Below are 26,319 nucleotides of genomic sequence, written 5' to 3'. Positions count from 1 at the left end.
CTATGAGTAATGAAGCTACTTCAGACCAACCCATTTTAGATTTGCGTCGGGCGCAAGAGTCATTTATCCCGCCGGTATAATAGCAACAGCGCCCAAGACCCGCCCACAAAGTTACTTGTGTTTCGTGTTTAATACTTGCGTTTCAGATCGTTAAAATAGAGATCGTGTTTTTTGTCCGTTTTATCGTTCATGAGGTGAAAATCTTGTTTGACCACAATGCAGAACAATTTGAAAGAATCATTAATGTAAAGTGTCACTTAACAGTTTAAGTTTAGGGCCTTTGTTCCAATTCATAACCCTACACTGGAAAAAGTTATTCCTCAGAGTTTCTGTCTTTCTAGTACAAATAACCATTCTTAAATCAAGACACATTTACATGAGAAGCAAAATGATATTAAGTCTATATGAATGAAGTGAGCTTTTGGTTAAACCAAGGCAAAATATCTTGTTTTCCTTTGTAATTAAGTTGATTTTTCTGACACTATTGGCAGATATTATTCTTGTTTTAAACTTGAACTTCAGTCATTTTGCTTCTCAAGTAAATGTATCTTGATTTAAGAACTTTTAGATACTTGTACTGGAAAACTGTACTGTACTGAGGAATAACATATTTTTTTCTCCAGTGTAAGTGGTGATGTGTGCCTGTGTCTGTACAGATCTGTGACTCATGGGCTTTGAATTGCTGGCCAACGTACGTGTGGTTCCTACTCCTTGCCTTGCTTTTCCTTCTCCTCGTTTGTAAATGGGATGCACGTTGATGAGGTAGGTGGTCAGGGGCTGCAGTTTTCTCAGCATGGTGGTGGTGACGTTGGCTGGGATCTTCATCGTCATCTCTTTACCGCTGACCTGAGAGACGTAAGTGAGTTTGTAGCTCACCACTGGGCCTGGAGCGGCTTTCCAAGTCACACGCATGCTTCGTTCGGTTTCATCAAACACCACTAAAGCCTTGGCAGATGCAGATGCTACAAACAGACAAAACAGACAAGAACATTTGACTGAGATTCTACTAGACTTTCCCCAACGGCCTGGATAAATCAAAAACGGACAAATTAAATAAAAACAGACAAGCAGAGATGGTTCGAGGTAAACGTGAACCCACAAGCGAGGCAAAAGAAAAGCAAAGCAATTTCCAATACTTTTTCAATCCCCACACTGGTGTTAAGTTTCCACAAGTTTGTACGATTTAAGTTGGGGGGAGAAAACACATCCACGCTTCAGCCAGCGTCCCAGTCGACATATTATGGGCTGCCCTGCACACATGCAACCCTTTAAATCTGCCCTCTCCCGCAGTGGTGATGTTCACTGCACCCGTGCTGCGATCAGCTCACTTTTTCCACCCGGAGGCAAGTGACTACTGCACAGAAACTCAAAACTCACTGTACTCGCCAAGATTTGGTGCCAAGCGCAAAACCACAACTTTAAGAAATCACGCTAACTTTCAATAATTTTTGCGACTAGCTAAGATTCAAAGGTTTCTTTCCTTTTCCATTGCTTTCCTTCGATCAAACTACCACAGACTGCAGTAAAAGGTTGTCGATTGATGCACTTTAAATGATTGAGCCCGAGGCACAGGCGTGCATGTCCTGTCAGGTCTGTATTACCCAAGGAACCATCTTTCTTTCTTAGAAGATGTTCGCTAGATCTAAAGATAACCATAACCCTAATCTAACCCAACCCAACCCAACCTAACCTAAATTTGAGAATCTTTTTAAGTGACTATGAAATGATTAAACACACTTTTTAGGTACTCTTGAAGCAATATGTTTATCTGAAGAACCTCAACGTCAACAAACTTCTTAATTTATAATTAGAGTTGACATTTTTATTATTATCAATATTATTATAAATTCTAATTATAAAAAATTAAGACAGAAGTACTTCACTATTAAAATTTAAAGTACTTTCAAGGGAAAAATAATGTTACAATGCTAGTATTTCATAAATTCTTCACTGTTAAATGTTAAACCTTCTAGTTTTTGTTTTTGTGGAAACTGGAGGTAAACATTTAAGTCTCTGTTTCATTGACAACTAGTTTAAAAACACTTCTTGTTACAAATCTGGTAAAACGCTGAAACCTTGATGATGCCGAACATTTTTTGGAAATTGAACACAGTGCCGAGCTTAATTATTTGCAGCCTTTTGAAATTTGATAATCGCTCTGAGCCAAATTGCAATTTAAATTGTATTTTATAAAGATGAATTACTTATTTACTGAAATACTGCAGTCCCCATTTGGGAAACCCGGATTTAGAGAATATGGGATTACTACAATAACTAAAATAACATTTAAAACATACCATCAGTGGTCTCCTCTCCCACAAGTGGTTCTCCACTCCCGCTGTCATACGACGCGAACACAGACACCTGGTAGCGTGTTTCAGGGGAGAGGTTCTCCAACAGTGTGCTGGTCACATCTCCAGGCACCAGTTTCTCCCCAGACTCCCCGGAGAACAGAGACCTCCAGCGAACACGATACTGCCTCACTCTTCCTGGAGCGGCCGTCCATGACGCCATGAAGCTGGAGTCGGTCACATCACTGGTTATCAAGTCTCTCGGTGAACCCAATTCTGCAGGCAAAAAATAAAAAAACTAACTTTAATATACTTTATTACTTAGTATACCACTTTATTTCTGAGTGGATATAGCTCACGACCAAAATGGAAGTTTACAGCAATTTTTGATTTAGCAAATGCTATAAAATTGAGCAATGTCATAAATGGTGGATTGTCACTGTAATAATTGTGCAGTTTCTTTGGCTAAAATGACTACTTACTCACAGAAAAAAAGATTTATAAGCAAGAACAAGGCTGTATTTCAGCAGAATCACCCTGGGCCATAATCTGTGATATATTTCCAGAAGCAGACGGGCCATTTCTCATGATGTCTCTGGTGTCATTGGTGCAGGTGTGTCAGCGCTGCAATGAGCACTAATTCATTCAGATGAAACTAAACTTAGCAGCTGGTAATAAAGTATAAAGTCAACACGTTCTCACACACACATACACCTTGCAAAACCAACCACACAGAGAGTCCAAAAAGCAATTTGTCATTGCAGCTAAACTTCATATACATCTTGGGACAGTCTCTTCTAAGTGGACGCCTTCAAATATTTTACATCACATGTAATGAAATTCTTTTACTTAAATGATGTGACAGTGTCTCAGGAAGATTGATGTACCATCAGATATACAGTATGATCTCCAGGCATTTTAGAGTTGTAAAGATAGACTGAAGATACAGACAATTCAAAGCTTGTTTCTGAATAAATGTCTGTTGAATATTCTGAATATATTTGTATGCACTGCTATTTCAGCATGATTGAAATAGTATGATATATTTTTATTTTTGTATTTCCCATTTTAATTTAAGATAAAGTTGTGTTTTGTTTTGAAATTTGTATTAATTATTGCTTTTTATTATTTTCATTTTTAGTTTTAGTTAATTTAGTACATTAGGTTAAAGTAAATGAAAATGAGAAATTCTGCTTTGGCAACTAGCTGAAATATATATACTGTTTTCTTGTGCTAGTACACATGAAAAATATACACTGTTTTAAATCATTGCAAGATACTGAGACTATGGAGAAGAAGCAGAGAAGCGAACGCTTGCCAACTTCTTTTTGTTTTCCAAAACAAGGCAAATCCCCACAAAACCACCATAAAGTGCTCTCCTCAGATGTCTGATACCTTCTCAAATCCCAAGTCATTCTTCATCCCTCTATCCTTGTCTATTCGCCCCCTCCTGTTCTGTCTCATCCTCGCCTGACACGATTATAAGTCCCCACAATTTTCACAAATTGGAAACAGTGCATCTTGTTGAACAATCTGACTTCTAACATCTTTTCTCAACATGTGACTTTCATATGCTTTTTTTTCTGCAGCCCAACAGCAGGATTTTATTTGACTTTGCCTCTAAAAGAGCCTTGAAATTCAAATGATCTTTTATATCCATTTAAAGATGCAATTCCATTCAAAAAGCCAAATCCAGCATCCCATGCTGCCCCGAAATCCAGAGCCGAGACAGGCCATACACACATGCAGTAAATTTTCCGCAGTGTTTTTGAAGTTTAACCTCGTGTCAATCACCGGGAAAGCGCAGGTGCTGAAAGAGCTTTCGGTTGTCCCCTTCATCTGTGCTTTACGTACATCTCCGAGTTCATGAGCCGGACAGCGAGACCAGCTTGAATGCATTACGCGCCTTGACAGATGGCAAACAGGAAGAACAATCCTCCTCTGAGGATACCCAAGTGCTGGAGTACAAAGACATCGTTTGGCCCGTTTGTATCTAGCTGATTAAGTCTTTATTTTAAATTAATATCCATGTGTAACAGTATAATATCCTGCTATGTAATCAGTCTCACTTCAATTGGCCAGGTGCTACTCTAACGAGAATATAATACAAAATAAATCCCTTTGAAAGCGGTCTAAAGTGCGAGGCAGGTAACGCGTTCCACATGCGTGCACTTTTGCGTTTACATTATGATCACTCGTGGCTCTTGATTCTCCTTTGTATATATGCATATGGGATCATTTTGTTTAATTTTTCAATCTACTGTTGGATGGTGAAACAAAACAGCTGATTTTAGTTTCACGGTTTTCACCCAGCAATGTCACAGACAGACACTTTCAGAGCGACGGATTTAACAGACACAAGACCATCACTTTGCACACAGCTTAAATTATTATTGAGAAAAACAATTCTTTTTAAATGTTTATATTACGATAATTGAAATGTCACACTGTAGGACCACAATTAAAATATAACAATTCTTTAGTTCAGAATAGCTTAAAAGCTACAACAAACATAATTTAAGTAAGAAATATGAGAACTATTATAACGTCATTATAACATTATAATGCACACAAACGTGTCCCTGTTCTAGATATACAATCATTTATAAACATCTTAAATTTCAATGAGGAATCATTTTTTTAACTTTATTTATGCACTAATGTGATTGTTTATGCACAATGCATAGTAAGTAGTAGACGAAAGATTGAAAGTAGATTGAAACTATCACATGAGTTCTATGTCGATACATTAAACTAAATGTACTATTGTAATTGATTTCTGGACATTTTTATGTTATTTATTTCTACAATTTATATTGTACACATCTGATATAGTATTGTATTAGCAGAAGAATTGCTGGACACAAGCATGTAAATGATTAGCTAAGACAGTGTGAATTACCTCAAAATGTACATAGCATCTGGGACTGTATCCCTGCTCTACAAATGGATACACTAGGTCATAAACTGGACCAGAGCCCGGTCAATACACACCTGCATCAGATTGGGGACAGAACGGAAATCTTTTGTGCTCTGCCTTATGCATATCCTCCTGAGGACGCAAAGGAAGGAACAGAGATGTCTGGGTAACTGCTCTACTACTTTGTTCCGGAGTGGGACGGGGGTGCATAGTTCCTGCGTTATGTCATTTTCTGGAATTGAGAACTTCATTTAGCCCAGATCCCACCGTCCGAGTCTCAATGGATGGATGGAGAAACTGAAATCACCATCTCACATGTTCAATGACATGTTCAATGTCAGTCCATAATCAAACTGCAATGCTACACTCCTCACAGATCATATTTCGAGAACAGGGACTTCTGTGTGCTAGACGAACCACTGCATGGTCCACATTTCATGATTTAACCCTGAACTAAACTTGAACTTCACTTTGATGCACCAGGCCAAATCCCATGCAAACCCTCATTACACACCCTTAATCTCATTTAAAGAAACATTCACCCAAAAAATATGACATCATTTACTTCTTGTTCTTCCAAACCCATAAATATTTCCACAAATGACAAAAAAGCACCACTTGTGTACTATATTCCAAGTCTCCAGAAGCTCATCTTTTTCAGTCATGTGACTTTTTTTTCCTCATCCACCATATTTATGACCATCAGCTCGGCAAAGTAATGGTGAATACAAAAAGTGAATACAAAAACATATGATGAGAGATACCATTTTTGATCATTTTACCAGGTCTACATGACTGAAACAGATGAATATAGCTAATGGCAGATATAATATAGCTTTAGAATTATATAAAGCATGATTAATTTGGACAACCTTTATGGTACTTTAATCATTTTCGGTCACAATATGTTTTAAGTGCATGGACAAAAAGTACTCTTGACATCTAAGAGAACTTCTTTTATGCTCCACGATGACATAATTTTCATTTTTGGATGGTTTTCAATCACTCAAAGCATACTCTTTCTGGGCTCTAATCTTTGGCCCTCAAATCTGACACTGCAGATTCTGAGACATAAGATTACTGGAATTCAGTGATTTAAGGTCTTGGGCAAGCTTTGCTTCTGGTAATTTCATTAGAGTATACCGTAGCCATGTTACTGTCGCTTAAGATTCGTTCTTCTGAAACCCCAGAAGACCTGTGAGCTGTTTATCTGGGCTGAAGGAAAGAAAGAACATTATAATTGCTTGACTCTGTTCAACCTATTTGTTTATCCTTTCTGACTGGAGCTGAGGATGTTAAAAATGCCTCTAGTCCTTCCAAGGCTGTACTTTCTCAAAAGATAAAAAAAAAAAAAAAAAAACTTAGATCTTATGCTGCAATGCACTCTCAGAGACTTCGATGGGTGCGTTTTGCATTTACACTAAATAATATATAATTAAAACAATTTCACATTTAAGTGGACTTTTCTTGGCAAGAAATGGGATGTGTCTGGGATATATCCTTTGGTACTCAGAAGCCTTAGTTCTAATGTCATTTTGCAGATTTAGGCATTTAGCAGCCTTTTGCTCTTTTATGCTTCTTTGGATAAAGTAATAGTGTTGCTGGTTCGATCCCACCATATATTTTCATTTACAAATGTTGAAAATGAAAATAAATGGGGACTGAGAAGCTCCGAAAATGACAAAAAAAAAAAGTAGTCATGTGTCTTGGATGTTATATTCTTATCGTATTATATCTCAGACGTGGAATATAGTGCACAAGTATTAAGTACTTTTACTTCAGTAGTCCAAATTTGATGTAATATATTTTCTTCTGTGTTTCAAGAAAGAAAGAAAGAAAAATATACAGGTTTTTAATGATATATTTAAGTTTTTGGTGAACTATACCTTTAAAGATCCTGGCTCTCTCCTTTGTTGGGATTGAACCAGCAACCGTCCAGTTGCCAGCCCTGAGCTTTAACCTCTGCATCACACCACCCCAAAAATGGGTTTAAGACACTGTGCCCTTAAGATACTGATGCACAAATTCTGTATTTGTACATCCACCAGGTGAAAAATCACAAGTCTGATCATTTAGGCCTGGGACACACAAGATGATTTTCAAATGTGAACTGATTTTAAAACTGTGGGAGACCACAGACATAAGGGCAGTTTCAACCGATTTTTTTGCATTATAATCCTCCGAATGCACACACTAAATGATTTGTCCAGACCGCGAGACCACACACTTGTCAATTGCAGTAACATATTCACAGTGAGAAGACTCGCACGATCAAACGTGACTTGAGAAGAAAAACAAATGGAGGACAATCGATATCGTCAGCTGGTTTTCCTGGCGTGAGTTTTGTTTGTTTGGAAGTAAACAAAGGAGAAGAAAAGAATATGGGGGTGATCTTCTTTCTCAATACTTCACTTTCGTGGCATGTTTCAGCTATAGAAGCACGCAATATCCGGTTGGTGAAGCTTGCTCACTCTCATTGGCTATTGCGGGTAGCAAGTCAAAGATCAAGAGTTGTAAATATCAAACATGTTTGATTTTAACGATTTGGGATCATGCAGGTTTCCGACGCGATCGGGAGCGATCAAATAATCATAATGAGACCACACAACTGAGGATTTTTTGAACAAAAAGTCAGTTGCGAGAAGCCTCGAATCGAGCCACACCCCCCCCGGATCGTTGGGAGCTGCAAATCGGGCCCAAAATCGGGCTTAAAATCTTCAACTGTGTGGCCAGCCTTAGTAACAGCCCACCTCTCCTCAACATATTGAGGAATCATGTCTTTAGCAAGCAGCAAAAAAAAAAATCTGTTGACTGGAACAGAGACAATGCAGAGATTAAACTCTAGTTTAACACAGGAGTTAAAAGTCATGACCTGGGATTTGTCCTTCGCAGATAATAACTGTGGACGGACTGCAGCTGCATCGCTGTAGGCAGCCATTAAGACACAGCTGGCTCATGCTTGGACACTAACTACTCTCAGCCTTGATAAAGAACCCAGAGGTTTTGCCTAACCAAACAGACATTTATCGCCAATTCAACAAAAGAAATTCTGGGAAACGTCTCATCGAGTTTTTGTCAAAACCAACTTTGATTTTCCATTCACTTAAGGTGTTTGGCTGCTCAAGCAATCGCTGTAAAACTTTACACCAGTTTTCTGAAATACCAGAGATTCACACCCTCAAGCAATTTGTGGGTCTTTAAATGCCTGGGAAACAACCAATGAAAATGCTAGAATGAGTGGGCACACGTGACCTAGATGAATGTAAAAACTTTAAGTTGTTCCAATCACCTTCTTTGGTTGTTCCATCAATCTGCATCTGAGGTCCAACACCTGATGGGAATTCAGCTGCCACAGAGACACGGTATGTCGTAGCTGGGTAAAGTTGCTGCAGAACGATGGTGGTCTCAGGGCCAACTGTTGCAGTTTCTAGCAACCCACTATCCCCTTGGACTGGAACATACGTGAGTCTATACCGCACTACTGGACCGGGAGCCTTCCCCCATGAGACACGGAAACTGCTTGTGGTCTCCTCGGACACCCTCAGGTTGTTCACGGATCCTTGTTCTGCACAAATCGGTACATAGAAGTCACAAAAAGCAAAATATCTTAAATGAACAGTTTACCCTAAAATTCATCATGTACAATGGCCAGGATGTTCTTTAAAAGTGTTGCACAAAAGAAAGACAATCATAAAGAACAACATTCCTTTAAAAGTAATTAGCTAAGCTAACATTTATATATAACAGTCACTAACCTTCTAGTGTGGTCTCAAAGTCTGATAGAGGAAAGCTTTCTCCCTTCTGGTATTGGGCGTAAACCTTGACTTCATACTTTGTGACTGGAGTAAGGTGATGTAAGACGGCCGTAGTGGTTTCTCCCGGCACAGAGACGGAGATGTATCCCACTTCTGTGTCAGCATCAGGCCTGTATTGCAACAGATAGGATTGCACATCCACGGCATCTGTTACCCAAGAAGCCCTGAAACTTCTGGAGGTCACCTCTGAGAAGGTCAGAGACCTGGGTGCAATCAGATCTAGAAGGGAGAGCAGAAATATAAATATATGAGATTTCTCCCTTTGGTTTCCCATGAGAATTTAGTTCACATCCCAATTTAAAGCCAAAAAATATATACAAATCACAGACTCAGGCAGTTACCATGTTACCTATTAGATTTTAAGCAACACCAAGGTATTGTATGACATTAGAAGACTTGAAATATAACACACAACTACTATGTTTTGGTGCTTGTTTGTTTGTTTGTTTATTCTTGGAGCTTGACAGCTTTGCTTACTATTTTTATTGTTTGGAATTGAGCAGCAAGAAAGAAAGAAAGAAAACATTCAAGTGAGTGAATGGATGACAGAATTTTCATTTTTGGGTCAACTTAACCTTTGAACTTTTGTACAGATTGGTACAAAACCAGAGTTAGAACCATATGGTTCTATGCACGTCCCAGACAGAGAGCCCGACAAATTTAACAGCAGTTAGTGAAAAAATCAAACGATACTCACTTCTCTTCTTGATGTTCAGAAGCTCTTGCTCAATTCTCAGACAGATGGACTGGGTTAGCTCATTGGAAATCCTCTGGAAAGCATCAAAGTCGTCTACGGTGTACACATGGGTCTCCACTGGGGAATTAGCGATCGCCTCCAGCTCCGAGCGGACAGCATCTTTCACGCCCACTGCGAAAATCTCTACATCCGTGTTCCTAAGCTTAGCCGCCGGGTCTTTGAAAGCATCCGAGGACTTTCCATCGGTGATCAGAATCATAACACGAGGTACATTCGCACGAGCGCCTCTGGTTTGAATAAAAATCCTCTCTCTCACATACGTCATGGCTTTGCCGGTGTTCGTGGAGCCACCGCGGTAGGGGAACGTTCTCACGGCTTTGACCACGGCGCTCAGATCGTGGTGAGTGTTCAGGTAGAACTCAGTGTGTGGGTCTCTGCTGTACTGGACCAAGCTGATTTGAACTTTTTCCGCCCCAATGTTAAAGGTGTTGACCAGGACTTCCAAGAAAGCTCGAACTTTAGCGAAGTTTGCAAGACCGATACTGTAGGAACCGTCGACCAGGAGAACGACGTCGGCTTGTACGTCCACACCAAGAGAACATTCTAGAAGTAAAAAGAGCTTGCGGGTCAAACAACTATTTAATCAATAGATTACTGTGGATAGTTAAAGAGTGTGGACCTTTCCTCACCTAATGATACTTTTAAAGGCTGGGTTTTCTCCATCGCCATAACGGCCTCGCTAGGCGTCAGACCTTTGAGTGCAAACAGGCTGATTTCGTACTCTGTATCAGGGGACAAATCTCTCACATTCACAGAGGTCTGAGTTGGCCCAACGTACAGCTCTTGGCGTTTGCTGCCAGCCAACATGGGAACCATCTGCACCTTGTATCCAGTCACTTCCCCTATAGATGCATCCCACGTCACCCGCATTGACTTGGATGCAACCTCTGTGACTTGCAAGTTGGATGCTGGTTCAACAACTGCAAATAAACAAAAAGAGGAAAAATGGGGTCATGTTTAATGCTCGGGGTTGTGTTTAATAAACCTGCTAAAGCAGATTTACAATTGTTATTGTTTGTTTACCTTCCTCGCCGCTAGCCAGCGAGTTGAGCTGGTCATCCACACTGGTGCACACCTGCGTGATGAGTGATTTCTCCACAGCTTTGATCATATCGAAGTTTGGCACAGTGTACACGTGTGTTCTGTAGGGCGTTGAAGACATTTGTTTCAACTCTTCCTCATCCGCTTCTTTGATCCCTGAATAAAGGAGTAAATAATAGCATTATTTCTCAAAATTCCTTTCAAGGATTTCGTCTATGCGGATGGATTTCTTGAAAGCTGCCCAGTTCTTGTGAAAAAGAAATCCAGACCGAGAAAGACAGCAGTGATGAATGACCACATACCCAAAGTGAAGATTTCAACTCCAGCATTCTTCAACCTCTTGGCGTAACCCTCCACAGGGTCCTGAGATTTCCCATCTGTGATAACTACGGCTACTCTGGGGAATCCCTTACGAGCACCGGCGGTCTCTGTGAACATGTTTTTCAGCAGGTGGTCCAGGGCTTCGCCTGCACACACACAAAAAAACAAAAAAAACAATCACAGACTTGAAATTCACATTGTAGCTTTGTTGTTCAGCAGTAATATTATCTGTAGGTTTCAGTATGAATTCATAAGTATAAATTTGGTACCTGTCATGGTGTTGCCACCCTTGTACGGCAGATTGTTAATGGCTCTGAGCAGCTCGGCCCGGTTGAAGTGCTGGTTAAGGTTAAACTCGGTTCTGGTGTCCGTGCTGTACTGAACCACACCCACTCTAGTCTTGTCCTCTCCAAGGTCAAATGCTCCTGCCATGGCTGCCATGAAGCTGCGGATGAATTTAAAATTGTCCCGCCCGACACTCCAAGAACCATCCACCAGGAAGACCAGGTCAGCAATGGCACTTACTGAGCATTCTGGGAAAAAGAGTGAGAGGTCAATGAGTCAGAAGCTTGCTTGACTTCAGATAAGGGGATGAATTTTTGAGAAGGATGCAAAGCTTCTAAAACATAAACCAGTCAAGAGTTTTGGCAAACACATTTGGTACATAACTCAAAATTCTGACCTATTTTTCCATTTCAGAAAAATACCAAATCTTTTCGTATTATAAAACCATGTGATTTCATTTGCATGGTAAGTTTATAAATCGCACATATTTTACAAATGTATAATCCTTAGAGGTTCAAAGAATATTGAATGAATAGAATATACAGTATGTGTTGATGAATGAGGTTAAGTATTTTCAACACAATTGAACGCATTTATAGTTAACATTGACTTAATTCTTACTTGACAGTTTAATTCTCCATCGTGACATTTTTCACATATTTTTCTCTTTTGTTTACATACTTTTTGAGCTTTGACGATAGTTACATTTCAACGTCTTTACTTCATTTCTATATAAATTTCCCATTAAAAAGATGTCCATCATTTAACGATAAACGAGAGTAATGAACCTGGTCACCTGCAACAGCAACTTCGCAAAGATTATGACAATTCCCCAGGTTTCTGTAGATTTGGATGTCTCAAATGTTGTAAATATGCAAAAAGGTTTATGTGTTAGTTGATACTGTATGATTCAGCATCTATCAAAATATAGAAAATGTACATGTACAAATACAAAGGAGATCCCCTTTATAACAGCACCACATTTATCTATTACGCAATACGCACCGGTTACAACTCATTCCCCATTGACACATGGGTTGAGTATGTCTCCATACGAAATGCTATTAGGCGAGTCATTACTAGTCATTCCCTCTCTGTTGAACTACATTCATCTTAATCCTCTATACGGTTTGGAAAAATTCCTCATCTTTCAATCATATTTGCCCTCTATCACGATTTGTGGAATTTGCTGCCCTTGAAAGGATTGTGTTGGCTACATCTTTGGTGAGATGTTGGCAGATGGGTAAAGAACAGGATTTTGTTTGACATATCGTGGCTTGCCTTCCTTTATTACCGTAATTAGATTCACTTTTTTCCACTTGCGCCTGCAGAAGGGAAGCACTGGAGCATTGAAACTGGGTTTTGCTAGCGAGTCGTCTGCAGAAGGCAGCTAACTAACCGTTATGGTATTCGGGTGGGGTTTAAGGGGAGGGTGTTTGGATTTTCCACTTCTGCTTAATGTAGGAAAGGAAAAGTAAAGCTATTCACCTTCATCTGGAGGACGAGGCCACAGCGCTCTTGTAAAGAGAGAGGCTGTAATGCTTTCCACTTTCTGCACTGCGAGAGGTTCGGGTTTTTATTTCAAACAAGGCGAAAGGGGCCACTTACGAACTCTCACCCAAAAGCCATGCTGGAAACGTTGGCTCGAATTTATCATGTCTGGAAAAGTTAATGCTGACTAACAAGCTAAATTGTTATCAGGAATCATAAATTCGGAAAGAAAGAAAGGCATACACACATTTGCGTACTGACTAGTATGGAAACTCCCAATAAAATGTAGAGACCACAGAAGCAATGGAAAGAGCCTGGAGGTGTGTACTTACTGACTGAATCTGAGACATGAGGTTTCCTGGTACTTCCTCCAATACTGCTTGATTGGACTAAAACAGAAAACAATACATCAATAAATATTAAGGTAAAAGTATTCCTTCCATTAAAAGGGTTCCCATACCCTTAGGCCAACAAATTTCCATGCTTTCTCCACTCTGTTTTATAGAGATTGCAATCACAAAAAGCCATTTCTAGTCAATTAAATATCTTATAGTTGAACTTTACAACAATTTTAAACAATTTTTTGTCCACTTTTTTTTTCCAAATCACAACTTAAAAATTCCCTGAGACTTCCAGGCTTACATGACCATGGGATCCCTATATGACATATTTAAAGAATAAGATGCCCTGCCACTTACTTGTAATCTGACCAGAGATTGGTATACTCTCCTCAGATCCAAAATATGAAGATATCGTAACAACATAATCCACATCGGGGGTCAGATCTCTGATGGAGGTTTTGGTTGAGGTTGGAGGAAGTGTGAATTCCTTAATAGGCTCTTCTACAGGCAGAAGGGAACATTTGCATTTTCAATGTGTAAATGTCATATCATGATATACATTCTACATGAAGATAATATCTCGCCACCCTTCATTTATAAGTAGATAAATCTAGTCTAGACACACAAGACTCTAGATTAGGGAAACATTAATGACTTCCCAAGACAAGCGATGAGTAACGGTCCATGTTTAAATCATTTTTTGAAGGGCACGCCAGAACGCATTTCCCAAGAGTTGCCTGTGGCAGTGAGTTTAAAGGTTACTTGTCGTTTACCAGATGCTTTCTTATCTCAAGCAACATAAGGTACACTTACTACGGTTCCCCACGAGTAACCTTAGGTTAAGTGCTTCTCTCATGGGCTCAGTGGCAGTAGATCAAGAAACAACCTTTGCAGGTCTGAACAACCCTTAATGTTAGCCGACATGAGTTTTCTTTCATACTACACATTTTCTGGTATGGAGTGCCAAGTTATTCAGAATCCAGTCAATTGGCAATTGATAAAAATTAGTTCTGTCACATATAAATTTCCAGTCCGAAACACGTCACTGACAAACCTAGCAAATGTTTCATGTTGCTTGCCGTTATAATTTCAACACGTTTGGTGCTTTCACCGTTTCACCAACCTGTATCCGACGTCACTTGTACTCTGAAGCCCTCGGTCCTTGACAGCGGTTGCTTCCATATCATTTGCACTGTGTTTTCATTTAAAATCTTAAACCTCAAGTCTGATGGAGGCATTACTGTGGAAAGAGGAGGTGAATCAAGTTATTTCCAAGAAACCGTTCCAAAAGCTGTATTTATGAGAAGAGCATACAGGTTTATGGACGAAATCCCAACAGAGAAGTTCATTGTTGGGCAAGGACTCAAGGCAACATGAAACAAACGTGGACGGCGGCCATTTTGGGTAAAAATGACATCTGTTTGAGCTGTCTGACCGTAGGGCCATTGACTACTCAAGCATAGACACGTAAAGCGCGTTCCACAAAGACCTCGACAGAACATTACATCGGGCCAAAACTTGTGACGTGCATGCAGTCAATGCGGTCAACCCAACACAGCCAGAAGAGCTGTGTTGAACTGTTTCAACAGTTGACGTCACAGATAGACAAGAAGTGTTGATTGTACAATGGACTTGAAAGTCGACAATAATGGGTAACATTTTATGTGCAACTGCATTAATGTGATCACTTTCCATTGCAAACTGCTTAAAAGGGTGCACAACGACAACCTTTAATAAGAACATACAGGATAGTGACAAACAAGTAAATATATAAACGAAAAGAGGTTACGTAACATTGCACTAGTCTAGATGAACTAGAAGACTCATGCACTTGTACATGAAAAGTTGTCTGCAACAACTTGTGGGACTAAAAGGACTTCATGTACAAGACGCACATGTAGAGGACTTTGAAATATTTTAAAGTGATATTCTTATGGTATTTTGTGTTGTATTGTGTTTGAAGGGTCAGTGTCTGTGTGGAACATAGAGTTCGTGTGTGCATGTCAGAATATCACAATAAAATATTTTGTGAAGCTGCGGCTCTGGTCAAATTTTGACCAGGGCTTAAGCTTGACCGGGAACAGGTTCGCCAAAATCAAGATTTACCAACCTGGCTGACCAGATGTCACAATCGGTTCCATTTCTGACTCCAAAAGGGTCCAACACAACCGCTAACTCACACCGATTCATCACCCATTCTAGATTTTTGTCTTTCTTTTTTGGGTCCATCCAACCCAAACCAGTTTTGGTGCAACCAAACTTCGAAGATCATTTAACAACATTTATTTTGCTATGCTGAACATCTAACCAGTTCATATAAGAAAGTGACAACGTTGGTTAAGGTATTTGTTTGTATTTTACATCTATATATATATATATACTTTTCTTATTTTACATACTACAGCATTGAGAAGTAACACACTTCTTTGCCCTCTCTTTATAGAAAAAAACAATAAAGCTCATATTTTGTCTTTTTGGTCTCTAAGAGTGCGGAAAGTGGGGAAAGGAAACTTGGCCTCCACATGAATTTTTTTTTTTTTTTTTTTTGTACAATAAAAGCTGTAAAATGTTCCACTATACTTTCCACTGAACTCTGGCAATGTGCGCTTTAACACCCTGTCGTTTATTCAATGATTTGATATGGTTAAGTCACAGTTTTAATACCTCTAAGACTGTTCAAACCTACAAAGAGCTCGGCTACTGAAAGATATACTGTAAATACTAAAATAAATGAAAAAGTGTTTTACTAGAGAAATAAAAGTTGAACGTGAATCTGTCTGGCTGAGATATCTGGTATCCAGCAAATGATCATGGGTCTTAAGATGCATATGGAAAATATTTAAAACCAAGTCATATTCAATACTAAACATCTGCTGGATTGGCCTTACATGTTCTATCCTATAATTTGCAATTTAAATACAGTATATTACAGTTGATACTCTTGAAGAAGTTGCTGAAAAACACAGTTAGATCAAATTAAGTATCCTGTCCTGTCATGCATTTCTATTTCAACTAGCATTAAAACCACAAATTGTTTAAAGCAAATCTTATAGGAGAGGAAAACTCCTCGACCTAGTGTCTACATTAACGGAAACTATTTTTCTTCTCTATTTTTGTTCATTTTTTTGGGAGATTAAATGTAAATTGAAAAATATTGAACACACTTAAACAGAGACAAACGTTATTGTACAGTTATTATGTATAAGGTTTTTTTTTTTTTTTAGAAACAATAGACTATGATCTTAACTGTTGGAATAAAGTACTTCTAATTTAACAGGGTGAATGGGGATAGATTTGTTGGCTTTTTTACCTTGAGCTCTCACTGATGTCAGTACTGCGAGTGTTAAGAGAGCGGCCGCTGCCAAACGCCTGACCGACATCTTCACCCCAGTATCAGCAGAACATCAATCAATCTGAAAAATCAACCATATTACACACACACACGCTGCTCATAAATCAATCCAGAAATAAAAAAGAAGAGAGAATGCACTGGACTCCAGCACAACTCTCATTCAAATCTGATTTTAATTATTTCTTCATTCAAAATTCCAGCTGTTTCTCTGGTCAGCAGTGGAAAAAGAAAAAATCTTTCCATGGTTAATACTCCAAAACTTTTCGGAAAATATTTATAAAACAAGGTCACTTAATAAAATAACTCACTGTGAGCCTTAGAAAAACATTGTGTCTACAGCAGTTTAACTGTAAAACGATTATAAACTGCATATGTTGTATGTCATTGCAAACCCCACTGATTCATCCGTTTAACGTCGGAAACTGTGAGTTCATAGACTATTGTATGCAATTGTCTGGACGTTTTCCTGATTTTGGATCCTGCACATCAGGGGTGGAAAAACTTTCCTGCAGGGTTCCTGCGCCCCCTGTTGTGCCTGGACAAATTCAGATTTCACATCCATATATTTATGCTGCTCTGTCTCTAAACTTTGGCAATGTGCTTGATATCTGTATTACACATTATTGCATGTTGCTATAAATAATTACCAACGCAAGAACAAGCAGCTCACAAAATATTTGCACATTGAGTTCAAGTTGTTCATTAAGATCACTCAGCAATTAGTATTTGCCCGGACATTTCAAGCAGTGCCCTGCAGTGTGGCATGATTACTCAATCTAAAACTATTTCAAACAACATTTTTTCCCAGTCCTTTTATATTATACATGACCTCAATTGAATTAAGACTACATTTGCACTTTTGAAAAGGCATTCATCACATGGCAAGACTTTCTGAAATTAACCAGGGCAAACGGGTATTTCAATTAATGAAAAACACACTTTGAAAAAATATGCAACGTTTAATTGAAAAAATACAGCATTTTTAATTGGATAGGTGAATGGACATGCAAAGTGTGAGTCAAAACTTAGCATGCAGGCACACGTTGTCTTGAGTTCGGTGTTGTAATAGTTTAAGGATTTAAGTAAAGTTGAAAACCTCTTACGGTGTAAAACAAGCTTTCTGAACATTTGTTATGCCAAACAGGTTTGAACCTCAAACCTCTAAATCTTTTAATTATATTTATCTAAGCTCTTCTATTCTTTAAGCACTGTTACATGTGAATTGGGTAAATAAACATAAAAATGCCCCAATAAATGAAGTCTTATGAGTCTTACAAGTTATCTAGATTTCTCAACTAAAGACAATATATGAGCATCATCCCAATCAACTTTAAAAGAGCCCAATAACAGGGTGGTGGAAAAAATGAAATCGCCATACAAACGTCTATGGAAAAAGTGATCAGAGCCGCTGAAAATGGGTCAAGTGTGCACACATTCATCATTTTTCATATTACATTTGATCTAATACGTCTCAAATTTAAGATCAATAACACCTTCCTCCGTTTAAATAGGTTTATCAATAAAAGAAGAAACTCCACATGAGCACTTACCAAACTCCCCAAAGTTTCCAAAATCTCTCAATACATCACAAAACTGTTGAATGAAAGTGGAAATTTTCGCCCGGATGCAAAGGGATTTAAAGGTCTTTACAGAAAGGCAAGAGATTCTCCGTGATGCTGTGGTGATGGAGATGGAAATGAAGAGGAGGATCTGATCACCCACAGCTCGTGAAAGCTGTTTTCAAATGCACAGGATCTCAGACTAGAAAGTGCTTCTAAACAGGGGGCTGATCCCGAACCCGGAGCTCTGACGTCACCGTGTGATGGATGGATGTGTTGGGATGCGCTTTTGGAAAAGTCGCGCATATTTTCGGCATTCCTGCAGCATGTCTCTAATCTATGTTTTTGATTTCAGGAGGAATTATTATGGACTAGGCTACATTACTCCGGACGATATTCAATGCGAATCGCACATTTTTATACATTTAATTTGATATATTCAGGATTTGGGATTTGTTTTTAACTCATTTGCAAAGTTAAGGAATTATAAATAACTATTAAAGTAATTAGAATGTGGTTTTCAGAAGGGCGAACATTCTCAAATAAATATAGCTCGGAGTAGCCTACAATCTGAGGAAATCTCCCGCCATAAAATAAGAATAATGATTTATAGTGCTCCCAGCACAGTTGAACCAGCCGACAACTATAGTAAAACATCACGAATGGTTTTTACATACAATTTCGTGCAATATGTACGCTAAACATAAAATAAGCAATCATAATGACAATATGTTTCTGACGTATCGCTCAACGGTCCTAACGGCTGGCGCTTGAGTGGTTGCTATGGTAACATCATCTTCGCGCCAACACAACTACTTTTTGCTAGTTGTGAAAGATTTTGACTCATCTTGTAATCACACTTTTGTAGTGTTGTACTTTTTTCTCTCTGTGTGATATTAAAACCCTGCTGGAAAATCAAGCTTATAAGCAAGTAGCTGTGTTTTGGATCATGTTTCTTAGCCTGAAAGCTCATAACCAGCTAGATCAGGTAAAATCCATCTACTGCGTCCAAAACATAGATATCAAGATTTAAGCAAAGCAATTGTGCCCAGCAATATCAGAAAAACTGACTAAGTAAAATGTTAAACTGTACTTATGACAACGATTACAGATCAGTTTTACAACCATGCATTCCCATTTATTTGAATATGTAGCCCCCTAGTGGTCAAATCGGGTAACACACAGAGGGAATGGAGATGTCCAACACATCTTATGAATCAAAACTACACCTGATCTCATTATCAAGCAATACATGAACAGTTCTGTTACCCATCTGAAGAATAAACCATTTAAAACACATGTGTGCAAACTGGGAGACAGGGTAGAGTTTGATTTGTGATCACTGAGTCTATTAGTTGTTTCAGCTGAGTTCAGGTCTGTTTTTAATTTGATCATTAGCTCATTACTCTCATTGTTCGAGAGAAATGCATAATAGTTCTATTGATCAAGGGAAAGCTTGAACTTCTACTGCTGCTTATAGATGGCTTGCAGAATTAATGATCTGTGCTTTATAGTTTTATAATTAGCATGCCATTAAATTTTGCTACGTCTGTTTCAATCTCTGCAATGAACTGAGAGATTTTGTATGGGACACAAAGAGCACATTGTTCGCAATGCATGTGATAAATTTCCATATGAGCTCAACTGTATAGACCACCAATGCTGAGCTCAAATGATCAGATGTTCCTGTAAATCTGAAAAACATTTCTTTGATGCACAGGCATTTGGAAACTATTTGATATGCCTTGAAAACACATTGTTTTGACGAACAAAAAGGAAATGCACATTACTGTTTGTCTCCAGGGAAACGACGAGGACGTCCAAGAAACAGACCGTATCGAAAACATGCTTCTAAACGCTGCATTGTGAGTCACAAACATCCCGCATCAGTTAATGCTAACTTACGTACACTTTCAGAAGGTTTGTTTTCTTCATCACGTTCTTTAAGAGAAGAATATTATCACATACATCTCAAATGGAGGAGGCATGAAATCAGAAGACGAACCTCATCAATAACTAGAATTAAAAGATGGATCGCATGAAAACCAGCTTAGAAACATCTAAAGTCTGTAACATTACACCCCAAAATCAAAAGAAAATAATGACATTTTGCATAAAGAAAATGTGCAATGCAAGGCAAAAATATCTTAATAGTGGTCCTAAAATAATTTTCATTTGGGGGCATTTAAATTGTCATTGAGTAAAGTAAAACAATCAAGATTTGTCCAGTTATGACAGGCACAGTTTGTTTTATTTAAATCACTTTGGTCCCTTTTACCTTCCAAATGAAAGATTAAGTATATTGCGTGAAATGCTCATAACGTCAGGGCAGGAGCTGACGTCAGTCCTTCTTCTGAGGCACAGCTGCCTTTACTAGTTCATATATCACACATGCAGTTCCTGAAAAGAGACACATGAATGATTAGTGATTAGAGTTTACTATGATTATTAACTCAAATACATAGGCCTTGTTTCACAGACAGGGCTTAGATTAAACCAGGATTAGGCCTTAGTTCAATTAGGACATTTAAGTATCTTTTATAAACGTGCCTTAGGCTCTGTTTACACCTGGTATTAAGAGACATTTTGGTCGATCGGATCACAAGTGGACGCCGCTAAATAGAGGTGTAAACGGGGTCTAAAACGGTTTGAGCTTGTCCACTTCTGACCACTTCCAGATGTAGTCAGATTGCTTTCGTAGCACAATGTTCTCACACCATTCCTGATTCCTAACACACACTCACAGCGTTCGGCTGGTCTTGAGGCTGTCTAAACTAAAGCTGATGCTCTCCGTGTGTTTTTCTCTTTTCTCCGGTCGTGTTCATATGTAAATTGCGTGAGCTTATTTCATCCATTAGATCGAAAGATCTGAAAAAGTCCATACATTCACCCGCCCATAGACCCTCCCCTTGAAGAAATCAGGATGAAAGTGGACAAAAGAGACGGATTAAAACACCAGGTGTAAACAGGAATGTGTCTCCCTCGTCCACTTGTTATCCGATCAACCAAAACGGTGTAAACAGGGCCTGAGAGATGTCATAGCAAGTTGCTTTCAGTCAAGACAGCTCAAACATGCATTACAGTCTGGGACTAGACTTCATGTGTTAATACGCTCAATGACATACCTATCACCGTGAGACCCATAGTTGCACGGTAAAGAACAGCGTCACTGACTCCTCCCTTCAGATGAACTGGCCTCCCATTAGCCTCCTAAACAAGAAACAGAAATCAACATTTTCACAAGCACATATAAAACACAAACAAGTGAACAACCAAAGCAAAACGTTCTGAGCTCTATTAAGTGAACACAGCCTTTAAGTAAATACGTATAATGCATACATCTAATTCAGTTATACATTAAATATATACAGTATATCGCTGTCAGGGGTCAGAAAAAGTGACAGCCATACCTGAAACAGTTTCTGCTTCTCTGGCACCTTATTCAGCAGCTGCCTGTGGACGGTTCTGGAGATCTGCCGTCTGGAAACCTGCTGAAGAGTCTCATGGAGATAAAAAATAAATAAAAATTAAGTAACTTAAAGATGACAAATGTGATGCACATACAAATGTCATCAGAAACTATATTAAATATTGTAGAAAATAAGTGTTTTAGCAATTAAGTGAACAATTACCTTCATCAACTTAATGTGTGCGTGTAATGTGTAATATTGACAAGACAGACAGTTCATAGACTCACTGCATGTGTACCATAAATAATGCATGTCATACTGACAACTGAAGAAAACAATGATGAAACAGAAATGTTCTGATTCACGATTATTATTATTTTCTTCTCTGTTACTAACACTTACATTTTTTGGAGCTCCTAGGTCATCCGCCCGTGTCTGTGTGACTCAAAAACGTTCTTCCTTATTCTGAAACTTCGCTTCATTTATTTTAACAATACAATCAGGTTAAATCTCCTTCGGGAGAACTTAAGTTGTTATCTTTCTCTTTTTATAAAATGTCATTTAAACTTTTCGCTGAACGACATGTTTCTTTATACTATATTTATTTTTTTCTTTACTTTTTAATCACAAAAACAAATTTCTCAAGACTTTGCCTAGATTTGATGTCTTTCACACTTAGAATTCCCTTATTGTAAAATATCTTAAACTCACTGATAACAATAAGAACAAGTTTCTTAAGAATTGTGACCACATTTTCTTACTAGTTGAGGAGCTTTGTTATTTGACTGTATTTTTTCTGTCTTCTTTCTTTCTTTCCCTTTTCATGTAATTTCATGTTATTTTAATGCAGTGCTGTATCTTTTCTTGCAACAAACAAACAATAAATAAATAACTTTCCCAGCTAGCAAAAAGTCGTCTATTAGACGTTGAATAGATGTAAATCTTCAACGTCTAATTACGACTTTCCAACATTGAAAACAGGTGGATCTTCAACGTCTTGATGGAATATGTAAAACTCTTCACATTTATTTGACATAATAATGAACATGGTTTGGTAGTTTGTTTTTCTCCGTTATTTTAGCATGTATAACAGACTTATCAAGCGGGACAAACCGTCCGGCCGAAACTACTTGAAATTACGTCGTAAACCACACGTCGTGGACCGACTTGTTTTCAACTTTGAAAGACTGTAATTGTTTACTGGGTTCTTCCCTTTGGCCAATGACTTTTAATCATCTGGCGTTTTGGTGATTTTTAGTGGATGTTTGAAGTTCACACAGGTGAATGACTTTCAGACAGTTTTTATGACCACAAATAAGTTACTCCAAAGTCCAAATATGTGTGAGACCGCTTATGTTTACTTATTACGAGCAGGAATAGGAAATATAAAACCATATAAACATATGTGCACTCAAACAGCAGCTCTTTAATAAACACAGACCACCATCTAAACAATTACAACAGCTGTTATTTGAATCATAAAACATGATCATCATCTCCACCATCAGTTTCATTGATTGTAGACGTGCAAAACGTCAAACTGCTCATGACTCCCGCGTTTCACTTCTTCCTCAAATTCAAAACTACATAAACAACCGTAACCTTTGACGTGATAAAAAAAAGCTAACGCATGATGAATGATTTGTAAACTACCATTCATTATTAAACTTAAACAGAATATTTGTAATAATTACCAGAATGTGTCGAAACATTTTCAGCGTCAATGACTGAACCAAACTGAACTCAACTCACGGGACAGAGAGAAACTGGTGTGAAAGAGAAAGAGAAAGAGTCTCCATCTGCTGTTCAGGAGAGACACTGCTACGACTATTGTCCGCAAACAGAAACAAGTCACACTCCCAGAAATGTTTCCTCACTGACACACAATGGAAAAATAAAAATCATTAAGGGGAAGGGTAATTAGCAGCTAGTTATTAGCAGCGCGTCCTAGCCGGAGGGACAGTGAACACAACATGTCAATTTTGCATATATCAGACATAAGAGACAGACAGACAGAGATAGATAGATAGATAGATAGATAGATAGATAGATAGATAGATAGATAGATAGATAGATAGATAGATAGATAGATATCTCATGCAAATGTAGATTTATTCATTCCTTGTTTGTGGTGCAGATTTATCCAGTGGCTCATAAAGTCATGTGCTTCATACATGTGTTTATTTGGTGAATTTCTCATTTTTATATATATGCAGGAGCTGACAGACAGTTCAGTGCGCTCATTTACAGAGGTCATATGGTGTAAATGAAATTAAATGCTATTGATTATAAGGATTTTGTGGGTCGCAGTTCTGTGCGGTGAGTATCCTTTCCCCACATGACCATCTTTCAGGACATGTTCTGCCAGCATTAATAGCAGACAATTATTGATAAATGATCAATAAACTGCTCCCAGGAGTGACACTTTTAATCAGTCTTTTTTTTTTCTTTTTTTTTTACCAACCAATATATTATTTAATAATAGACCAGTGTTTAAAGTCAACATGGACTTCCTTACACAGTCCGATTTACTTCCATAACTCAACATTTCCAAGTGAAACTACATTTCTTACAAGAAAAAAATTCAATAGAAAGATTATGAAAACACGTTTTCCTTTAGAATAACGCACACTCATGAATGTTTGTCCAAGTAAATGGGGTCCATTTTGATTTCTTGTTGACTTTTTCAATGCTTTTCCTCGTCTGACTGAAGCATTTAAAGTGTAAGTTCACCCAAAAATTTAAAATCTGTCATTAATTACTGACCCTCATGTCGTTCCAAACCCGTAAGACTTTTGTTCATCTTCAGAACACAAATGAAGATCTTTTTTATCAAGTCTGAAAGCTGTCTGTCCCTCCATTGACAACTACGCAACTACCACTTTGGCGCGTCAAAAAGTTCATGAAGAGATCATAAAACTAATCCATATGTCCAAATTTAGTCCAAACGTCAAGCTCAACCGAACCTGCTTGACACGCAAGAACAAAACTAATTGGTTCTTGCAGAAGCTCAAACGTGCTGCGTAACATGAGAATGAACCTCATTGGTTCTTGCAGAAGCTCAAACGTGCTGCGTAACACAAGACTGAACCTCATTGGTTCTCGCACGTCAAGCGAACATGCTTGAGCTTGCATTTACAACAAATGATATGTGACTATAAATAAACTAAAGTCTTATGAGTTTGGAACAACATGATAGAGTAAATAACAGAATTTTCATTTTCGGGTGAACTATCCCTTTAAGGCCCATTTACACCAAGGACAATAACTACAGCAATGCGGTTTTAAAAATTGTTCTAAATGTAAAAAGAAAACAGAGTTCACACCACAACTATAACGAAAACGGCACAGAAGAACAATATCGTTGCAATAATTTTCAAAACAATTTTTTTCTGGCTGATGAACCATAAAAACATTGACAGATAATCAGAATCCATCTGACTCTGAGCATTTAAGTAGCACGCGGCAAAACTGCAGTGCATCCTTTAATAAATAGTTATAGTTCTTGGTGTGAATGGGCCTTTATTCTCAAAACACATGTAAAATATATGGGTTTCTCTTCTTCTCACATGCTGCAACTTTTCATGTTCTGTAGGCCTATCATTTTGTTCTCAAAAGCATGACCTAACTTTTTACTCTAACTTTCTTTACTGGCATCCAGGTTTCAGCAGTCTTGTCGTCTGTCTGTCTTAGCCTGTGAATGCATGTGTACGCGAGCCGCCACACTACAGATCCCCTCTTTTATTGGTGCGTTTGGATGCAGGGCAGGTGTAGAGACCCTTCTGTCAGGCATATTACGGAGAGCATCTGAAACAGCCTCAGCGCGGCTCTCTCTTCACAAGGAGCACAAGATTCTCTGTGGATGAAAACAGGGAAAGTGAGCTTATACTGAGGCAAAACTGCAATCATCTGAAACCCACGACTTACTGCATGGAAAGAATCAGTGTCACATTCATGCTGCGCTTTTTGAGCAGCCAAGTTCATGGATGGTGAAAATATCAGAGCGATTTTACGATCGTTTTCTGGGAATCTATCTCATGAGTGATGTCATCAGAGAGCTGCCAAAGCCTGTTATTACGCATGGATGGATTAGAAAACGAACACTGTCAGTTTGTCTGCAATGAACATGGAATTAATTGATTTAAAAAGCCCTCGATAGCGACACACAAAACAGCAAACACAAAAGCTCGTTGCCTTAAAGGAAAAGTTCATCTAAAAATAAAAAAGTTTGTCATCGTTTAGGCTACTCACCCTCATGTTGTTCCAAACCCGTTTGACTTTCATTCTTCTGTGGCTAATATCGTCTAAATGAATCGAAAGCACATTCGAATGAGATTTTGAGAGCTTTTTTGGAGCTCGACAGCACCAGGCCTCATATGAAAAAGATCATTCAGGACCTTCTGCAAAACATCATGTAGGAAAGAAAGTCATACAATGTGAGGGTGAGTAAGTGATGACATAATTTCAATTTTGGGCAAACGGTTTCTTTAATGCTAAACATATAAATGAAGTGTTTTTTTTTTTTTGTCTTTATCTGTGTAGTTGAGATTGTATCCGGCAGAAAGACACGATCAGGATGTTAAACGGGACTCCAGATCTCCAGCTGTTGTTTCTGATTTCTCATAACAATGTCCTCTGGCTCCCAGATGGCCTGGATTAAACACGAAACTCTGATCGCATTGCAACATCTCCAGAAGAAATAATTTAGAGATATTAAAATAAATTACCCTTTTTTT

General features: G+C 38.4%; 3 protein-coding genes across 5 annotated transcripts in view; all 3 read right to left on the bottom strand.

The window, feature by feature from the left end:
• The window catches only part of col12a1b (collagen, type XII, alpha 1b), a 72,633-nt gene extending 54,271 nt beyond the window's left edge, over positions 1-18,362 (bottom strand). For both annotated transcript variants that reach the window (XM_084431770.1, XM_084431769.1), the window contains exons 1-14: positions 18,165-18,362; positions 16,573-16,675; positions 14,386-14,502; positions 13,620-13,763; positions 13,254-13,310; positions 11,415-11,678; positions 11,127-11,291; positions 10,807-10,980; positions 10,413-10,703; positions 9,724-10,326; positions 8,967-9,245; positions 8,501-8,776; positions 2,298-2,567; positions 696-962 (exon numbers count right to left, since the gene is read on the bottom strand). In XM_084431770.1, the coding sequence (XP_084287896.1) occupies positions 696-962; positions 2,298-2,567; positions 8,501-8,776; positions 8,967-9,245; positions 9,724-10,326; positions 10,413-10,703; positions 10,807-10,980; positions 11,127-11,291; positions 11,415-11,678; positions 13,254-13,310; positions 13,620-13,763; positions 14,386-14,502; positions 16,573-16,642 (2,977 nt within the window). In that variant the 5' untranslated portion in view covers positions 16,643-16,675; positions 18,165-18,362. The remainder of the gene's footprint in view (positions 1-695; positions 963-2,297; positions 2,568-8,500; positions 8,777-8,966; positions 9,246-9,723; positions 10,327-10,412; positions 10,704-10,806; positions 10,981-11,126; positions 11,292-11,414; positions 11,679-13,253; positions 13,311-13,619; positions 13,764-14,385; positions 14,503-16,572; positions 16,676-18,164) is intronic.
• A 2,040-nt stretch (positions 18,363-20,402) lies between these two features.
• On the bottom strand, positions 20,403-23,416 carry cox7a2b (cytochrome c oxidase subunit 7A2b). Its single transcript, XM_084431781.1, has 4 exons — positions 23,278-23,416; positions 21,584-21,673; positions 21,299-21,383; positions 20,403-20,573 (listed from the first exon to the last, which is right to left on the bottom strand). Exons 1-4 carry the CDS (start codon positions 23,293-23,295, stop codon positions 20,515-20,517), a joined length of 252 nt encoding a protein of 83 aa, XP_084287907.1. The 5' UTR covers positions 23,296-23,416; the 3' UTR covers positions 20,403-20,514.
• A 327-nt stretch (positions 23,417-23,743) lies between these two features.
• Positions 23,744-26,319, bottom strand: part of filip1b (filamin A interacting protein 1b) — a 36,487-nt gene continuing 33,911 nt past the window's right edge. The window contains exon 9 of one of the 2 annotated variants that reach the window (XM_084431774.1): positions 23,744-25,439. In XM_084431774.1, the coding sequence (XP_084287900.1) occupies positions 25,419-25,439 (21 nt within the window). In that variant the 3' untranslated portion in view covers positions 23,744-25,418. The remainder of the gene's footprint in view (positions 25,440-26,319) is intronic. The other variant, XM_084431775.1, reaches the window with a different exon arrangement.

This window comes from Rutilus rutilus (genome assembly GCF_951802725.1).
Source record: "Rutilus rutilus genome assembly, chromosome: 15".
NCBI classification, from domain to species: domain Eukaryota; kingdom Metazoa; phylum Chordata; class Actinopteri; order Cypriniformes; family Leuciscidae; genus Rutilus; species Rutilus rutilus.
This window is presented reverse-complemented; position numbering and strand designations above follow the sequence as displayed.

Bases quoted from the DNA above. Each gene is read 5' to 3' on its own strand.
- cox7a2b (XM_084431781.1), bottom strand. The intron at 21,384-21,583 runs GTATGGCTGTCA...TTTCTTGTTTAG, and splicing joins AGAAGCAGAAACTGTTTCAG to GAGGCTAATGGGAGGCCAGT. The intron at 20,574-21,298 runs GTATGTCATTGA...GTCTCTTTTCAG, and splicing joins TATGGGTCTCACGGTGATAG to GAACTGCATGTGTGATATAT.